The sequence below is a fragment of the Alligator sinensis genome, unplaced genomic scaffold (genome assembly GCF_000455745.1).
Source record: "Alligator sinensis unplaced genomic scaffold, ASM45574v1 scaffold647_2, whole genome shotgun sequence".
NCBI lineage: Eukaryota > Metazoa > Chordata > Crocodylia > Alligatoridae > Alligator > Alligator sinensis.
The window spans coordinates 3,359,733-3,366,232 of NW_005841832.1; the positions used below are offsets into that span (position 1 = coordinate 3,359,733).

At 51.3% G+C, this 6,500-nt stretch overlaps 1 protein-coding gene across 1 annotated transcript; it reads left to right on the forward strand.

Moving 5' to 3' along the window:
- Nucleotides 1-511: 511 nt before the first annotated feature.
- Nucleotides 512-2,166, forward strand: LOC102387217 (galactoside 2-alpha-L-fucosyltransferase 2-like). The gene has a single exon (XM_025196659.1). It carries the CDS (start codon nucleotides 628-630, stop codon nucleotides 2,164-2,166), a length of 1,539 nt encoding a protein of 512 aa, XP_025052444.1. The 5' UTR covers nucleotides 512-627.
- Nucleotides 2,167-6,500: the final 4,334 nt, after the last annotated feature.

A 6,500-nucleotide genomic window follows, 5' to 3' on the forward strand; every position in this document is an offset into this window, starting at 1 on the left:
ATTTCCTGCTGCTGACGTGGGCTGTGAGTCTCAGAAGGGAAGAATCAGGCATGGGGTGCCCTGGCTTAGAGAGGACTAATAGGTTCATATCTGGGGACACGTGGGCCTCGGTGCTGCCTGCCTCCCTGCTCCAGCCCCATCCCCCTACTCTGTTTGCATTACTGTTCTGCAGGGCTGGTCTTGAAGTAGCTCAGGTACAGTCTTATCAGCTGGGATATCTAGGATTGTGCAGGTGCATGTTTGCCTTTTCTAGGCTGGGAGTTCCTGCTGTTCATGGTGAAGTTTCGGTTGGGTTGGGCCTGAGCAGGGCCACCTGGGACTTATCCAGTTGGGTGCCTGAGGGGCGCTTGTGGGGAATGTGAGTGGTTAGATCTGGCCATTCAGGGTTTCAGAGGGGTGTCAACACGAGGGTCTCCAGTTTGGGACATCCTGGCCTTCACAGCTTTCAATTTCTGCTGTTTTTGCTCTTCATCACTGGGGGGCTTCTCTCCTTCCAGCCTGTGTTCCCTTCCCTCCATCCTTTGGCTCCCTGTCATCCTTCCATTCATCTGCAGTTCTTTCACACTTGCCATCAATTCCACTCTGAACACACTCCTCATTCCATCTTCTTTTCTGGCATCCAACCACATGCTCTCCATCCATTTATCTACCCCCTACATCCATCCAATTCTCCATCAGTCTTTCCAGCATCCCTCTGTTCCTTCCTCCCTGTCCCCACCCCCCAGCAACACCCCTTGCACCTTTTTTTCACCAAACCCTGCCATGTATCCAGACATGGACCACAACATCCATCAGTCCTTCCATCTACTTGTCCCTACTCCCATTTACATTCTATCACTCCCTTCCCACCATTCCCTGAGAACTTCTCTATATCCTACATCCACCATCTTTCCATCCATCCCTCCAGCAGAGAAGAGTGGAAAGACTATCATTGTCCCACTGCCCTCTGCTACTGCCATCATGGCCAATGGTTGTGGCCTAACATGGATGAGAGTGCTGGAAGAATATCCTGAAATTCTTGCTATGTTCCTGAGTCTCATGCAACTCTTCTCCCTCTCTTCCCAGGCTGGAACCACCTCTACTCTTACTGCTGTGGCTGTCACGGTCTCCTGGATCCCATCCACCCTGGTCTTCCTCCTGATTCTTTCACTCCTGGCCTTCCTGTCAGTGCTTCTCTTCCTGTTCCTTGATGGCTGGCAAAGTGACCCTAGGCACAGGGTACCATACCCCAAACCCATAAGGCACTGCCAAGACACTTCCTCAGTTCAGGGCATATGGACAGTCAACTCCATTGGGCGCCTGGGGAACCAGATGGGGGAATACGCCACCCTCTATGCCCTGGCCAAGATGAATGGGCATCAGGCTTGTATCCTCCCGGAGATGCACCAACACCTGGCACCCCTCTTTCATATCACCCTGCCTGTGCTCCACAAGGACATGGTCAAGAGGATCCCTTGGAGGAACTATCAGCTCCATGACTGGATGTCAGAGGAGTACAGACACATCCAGGGCAAGTATGTGCAGCTTATGGGATACCCCTGTTCCTGGACCTTCTACCACCATCTCCGGGATGAGATCCTTTGGCAGTTCTCCTTCCACAACCATGTCCGGGACGAGGCCAACCAGTACCTGGCTAGGTTGCGTGGCCAGCGCCGCCATGTGACCTATGTGGGCGTCCATGTCCGCCGGGGGGACTATGTCCAGCTGATGCCCACAACCTGGAAGGGGGTGGTAGCTGACAGGACCTACCTGGAAAAGGCCATGGGTTACTTCCGGGCTAAGTACAAGGAGCCAGTCTTTGTGGTGACCAGCAATGGGATGGACTGGTGCCGAAAGAACATTGATGCTTCAAGGGGGGACGTGTACTTCGTTGGGGATGGGAGGGAGTTGTCTCCAGGCAGGGATTTTGCGCTGCTGGCCCATTGCAACCACACAATCATGACCATTGGGACGTTCGGCATCTGGGCTGCCTACCTGGCCAGAGGGGAGACCATCTACCTGGCCAACTACACCCTGCCTGACTCCCCATTCCTCCAGATCTTCAAGCCCTCGGCTGCTTTTTTGCCTGAGTGGATTGGGATCAGTGCTGACCTCTCCCCACTCTTGTCCCTAGAAACAGAACCCTCGAGCCTGGACAGCAGGCCACAGACCCCAAACAATCAATAAATTGGCTCATGGACTTAGAATCATAAAATCCTAGAGATGTCTGTCTGGAGGGGACCTGCAGAGGTCATCTAGTCTAACCCCCCTGCCTAAGGAGGGGCATCTCCATTAAGCTGTCCTATATAAATCCATTGTCCAATTTATTAGCAAAATCACAGTCAACCCTGACACAACCACAAGACATAACACCTGAATCTGCCACAGATAGACATGAGGGACAACAGTGGCTAGTGTCTTGATGCTACAAAAGTTGATAATATATACTAGAGAGAGTCTGGGAAGAGGGCTACATCCCTCCCCGCTACAAAGGAACGCAAAACCCCCTGCAGTCCATACCAATATGATCATGGGGTGAAATTCCTTCCTGACCCTGCTATGGCAATTGGTCTGACCCTAAGTGGAGGAGCAAGACTCTCAAGCCTCAAGGTTCAATTTCCAGTAGATGCATTGGCACAGCCCACTCCCAATCCCCAGCCTTGGCTGTAGCCAACACCCAATGCCTCTGAGGAAGGGTTAAACACTCCCTGCACATGTAGCAGAAAGGTGCTGGGGAGTTGTGGGGTGGAGGGGAGGGTGTAGATTTCAGCCCCATGTGGCAACCAGCAAAACTCAACAGCCCGGGATATACCCTTAGTGGAACATGGGCATAGCTATTCCTGCATCTTCCCTGACCAATGCTTATCCAACTTGTATAATCAGAGATTACCTGTATGATTAGAGACTTGCAAGGCAAGCCATATGAGGAAAAGCTGAGGGACTTGGGTCTCTTCAGCCTAAAAAAGAGAAGGCTGAGAGGAGACTTGGTAGCAGCTTACCACTATATTAGGGGAATACATCAAGGGCTCAGCAAACAGCTGTTCACCAGGGCACCCTTGGGGAAAACCAGGAGTAATGGTCACAAACTCCTGGAAGACCATTTCAGGCTCAACATTAGGCAAAACTTCCCAGCTACGGTGTCCAGACTGTGGAATAAGCTCCCTCCAGAGGTGGTGTAATCACCTGCCCTGGAAATCTTCAAGAGGAGACTGGATGGTCACTTTGCTAGGGTCACCTGAACCCAGTTGTCTTTCCTGCCTAGTGCAAGCGAGACTGGACCCAATGATCTTGCACGATCCCTTCCAGCCCCTTACAATCTATGAATCTATGAACCTCTTCTTGTACACTTCCAACGATGGAGAGTCCACAGCTTTCCTAGGCAGTCCCTAGGCCCACTGCCTCACTGTTCTAACACTGAAGACGTTTTTCCTGGTATCCTATCTAAATCTACTGTGCTACAACTTCAAGCCATTGATCTGTATACTACTCTCTGTAGCAAGAGAGATGAGGTGCTCTCCCTTTTCTTTATGGCATCCTTTCAAATATTTGAAGACTGCTATCATGTCCCTACTTAAGTGCCTTTTCCACAAGGAGAGCATGCCTTGTAACACGGCTCCTGATCTAGCCTAGCTGGGGAGTTTTGGGGAGGGGGAAGCTGGAAGCCAGACTCATAGAGAGGTGGAACACAGAGGACAGTGGCCTGTGCTTGTTCTGCTGGTCTCACTGCAGAATCTCCAAGAACTTTGGGGCCATCTGATCTTGATGTCCTCAGGCACTTAGAACGGATTGAGTTGGGTTGATTGGATGCCAGGGTTCTCTGCTTGGGTGTAAGTGAAGACTGGGGCCTGGGTTGGGTTCACGGATGGCCTCAAAGTACCCTGTAAGTATAGGGCTGAGTCCCTACAGGAGATGACAACCTGAGGTATCCTGGACTTAGTTTTTTGGTGTTGTTTTTTTTTTTTTTTTTTTGGGGGGGGGGGGGGGGGCCACCTGTGGGGGGGGGGGGGGTCAGTCCTATGTGCCCCCTGAAAACACACACACAAACACACGGGGAATAGGGCAGGTCCCCGATTTCAGCCACTGTGCCCTCAGTTCATGGCTGCCCTGAGTTTTCCTCTCCTCTATCCTCTACCAGCATGGAGCGTGGGCAAAGCAAGTGGAACCTTAGCTGGGCTGGCAGGGGGCTGCAGGTCAGGAGTTAGAAGCACCAGCAGGGCTGTGGGAGGGTGTGTACATGTGGGAGGGCAGGGGGAACTTAAACTACAAGTCCAGGCTAGAGTCCTTCACTCCTTTCTGGGCCCTCCTGGCCTGATGTGAGCACCAGGGCTGGGCTATCACAGCTGCCAGAAGCATAATATCATACTGGACATAGCTCTGGTGTCACTGGCTCCCCCCTTAACCCCTTTATACCCTGAAACACTCAAAAGGGATCCCTGCTCCAACTCATTAGACCCCCCCCCCAGTTTCCCTTCCTGATCTGGGGAGAGAACCTAGGACTCTTGGCTCCATTCTTCATGCTACACCACCCATCCCATAATCATACCTCTCTCTCCTGCCAGGCTAAGTACTCACTTCCACCTGGTTCTGCCAAAACCTGCTCACGCTCTGCCCAGGTGGTTTGGAGGGCACACTAGGGGGCAATGTGGGTTTCAGGGACACCAAATCAGGCCAATTACCCTGGAAGGAGGACCCCACATGCATGGGACACCACGTGTCCCCAAGGTGCATGCAAGGGAGGGTCTTGCTGTTGCCAAGTCTTCCCCAACTCTCCTGCATCTTTCTATCTCCCTTCATCATAATCATAATGCTGGGACTTGACACATCCCAGCTTCACTTCTGTCTTATCCATGGGTGGATCTAGGATTTGGGGCTGCAGAAGGTGTAGGGCAGCATCACATATAACACAATGCACAATTTCCAGCCCCCACCCTCCCAACGTAAAAAGAAACTAGAAGTTTTACTAATATGCTAGAGGGCCTTGGGCTACATTACACAGTGTAAGATCCAAGTCAAAACACATATAACTTTATTGGAATGTGGGCTAATTTACTGGATTATATATTACATTTAGGAAACACAACAAACTATGCAAAACCAGTCCAAATATACTGTGTCATGATTTCTCTTGTCATTATAATTAAATGTACGCCTCTTAATCAGATTCATAAAACAAGATCTAGCCTTCTGGAGTGTCTTGACAGTGCCTTCAATATTTCACTGGCAGTTGTTTCTATACCGAGTTAATATGGCCACACCTGAGTTAAGGTTTTTCAGCTAGGATTAAAAATAGTCTGAAGGCTTTGAAATGAAAGAGATTACTGGGAATAGCAAACAGACAGCAAAACTGCAGAAGAAAGAATAGATTGAACAGTGTTAAATCTCTGTTCAAAAGGAGAATGGATCATTAATACCTGTGTAGTGGAGAGAGATTAGCAGGAATTAGGGAAATGACAATGATCCATGAAGTCATAGTTTCATAGTTGGCAGGTCGGAGGGGACCTGAGGAGATAATTTAGTCTGATCCCCTGACGTGGCAGGAAAGAGTACTGGGGTCAAATGACCCCGGCCAGATGTTTGTCCAGCCTCCTTTTAAAGACCCCCAGGGTAGGAGCCAGCACCACTTCTTTTGGAAGTTGGTTCCAGGTCCTAGCCGCCCTGGCAGTGAAATAGCGCTTCCTAATGTCTAGCCTGAAACTACCCTACGCTAGCTTGTGTCCATTGTTTCTTGTAACTCCCGGGAGTGCTCGGGGGAACACGGACTCTCCCAATGCCTGCTGGTTCCCCTTGACTAGTATGTAGACTGCCACTAGATCCCCTCTCAGCCTTCTCTTTTGGAGGCTGAACAGGTTCAGGTCCCATAGCCTCCCCTCATAGGCCCTGCCTTGCTGCCCCCTGATCATGCGGGTGGCCCTCCTTTGGACCCTCTTCATATTGGCCACATCCCTCCTGAAGTGCAACACCCAGTGCAACACCCAGAACGGAACGCAGTACTCCAGCTGCGGCCTGACCAGTGTCGCATAGACGGGGAGGATCACCTCCTTGGACCTGCTTGAGATGCATCTGTGGATGCACGACAAGGTATGGTTGGCCTTCCTGACCGCGTCCCCACACTGTCGGCCCATGTTCATCGTGGCATCGATGATGACTCCAAGATCCTTTTCCGTCTCAACACTGGCGAGAAGGGAGTTCCCCAGCATGTAGGTGTGCCGCTGGTTCTTCCTCCCCAGGTGCATTACCCTGCACTCGTCAGTGTTGAACCCCATCCTATTCTCATCGGCCCACCCCTGTAACCTGTCTAGATCCGCTTGCAGCCTGTTCCTTCCTACTAGCATACCTACTTCCCCCCACATCTTAGTGTCATCTGCAAACTTGAACAGGGTGCTTTCTACCCCCTTGCCCAAGTCACTGATGAAGATGTTGAATAGCGCGGGCCCGAGGACTGAGCCCTGGGGAACCCCACTGCCCACATCCCTCCAGGTCAAATAAGACCCATCCACCACCACCCTCTGGGTGTGGCCCTC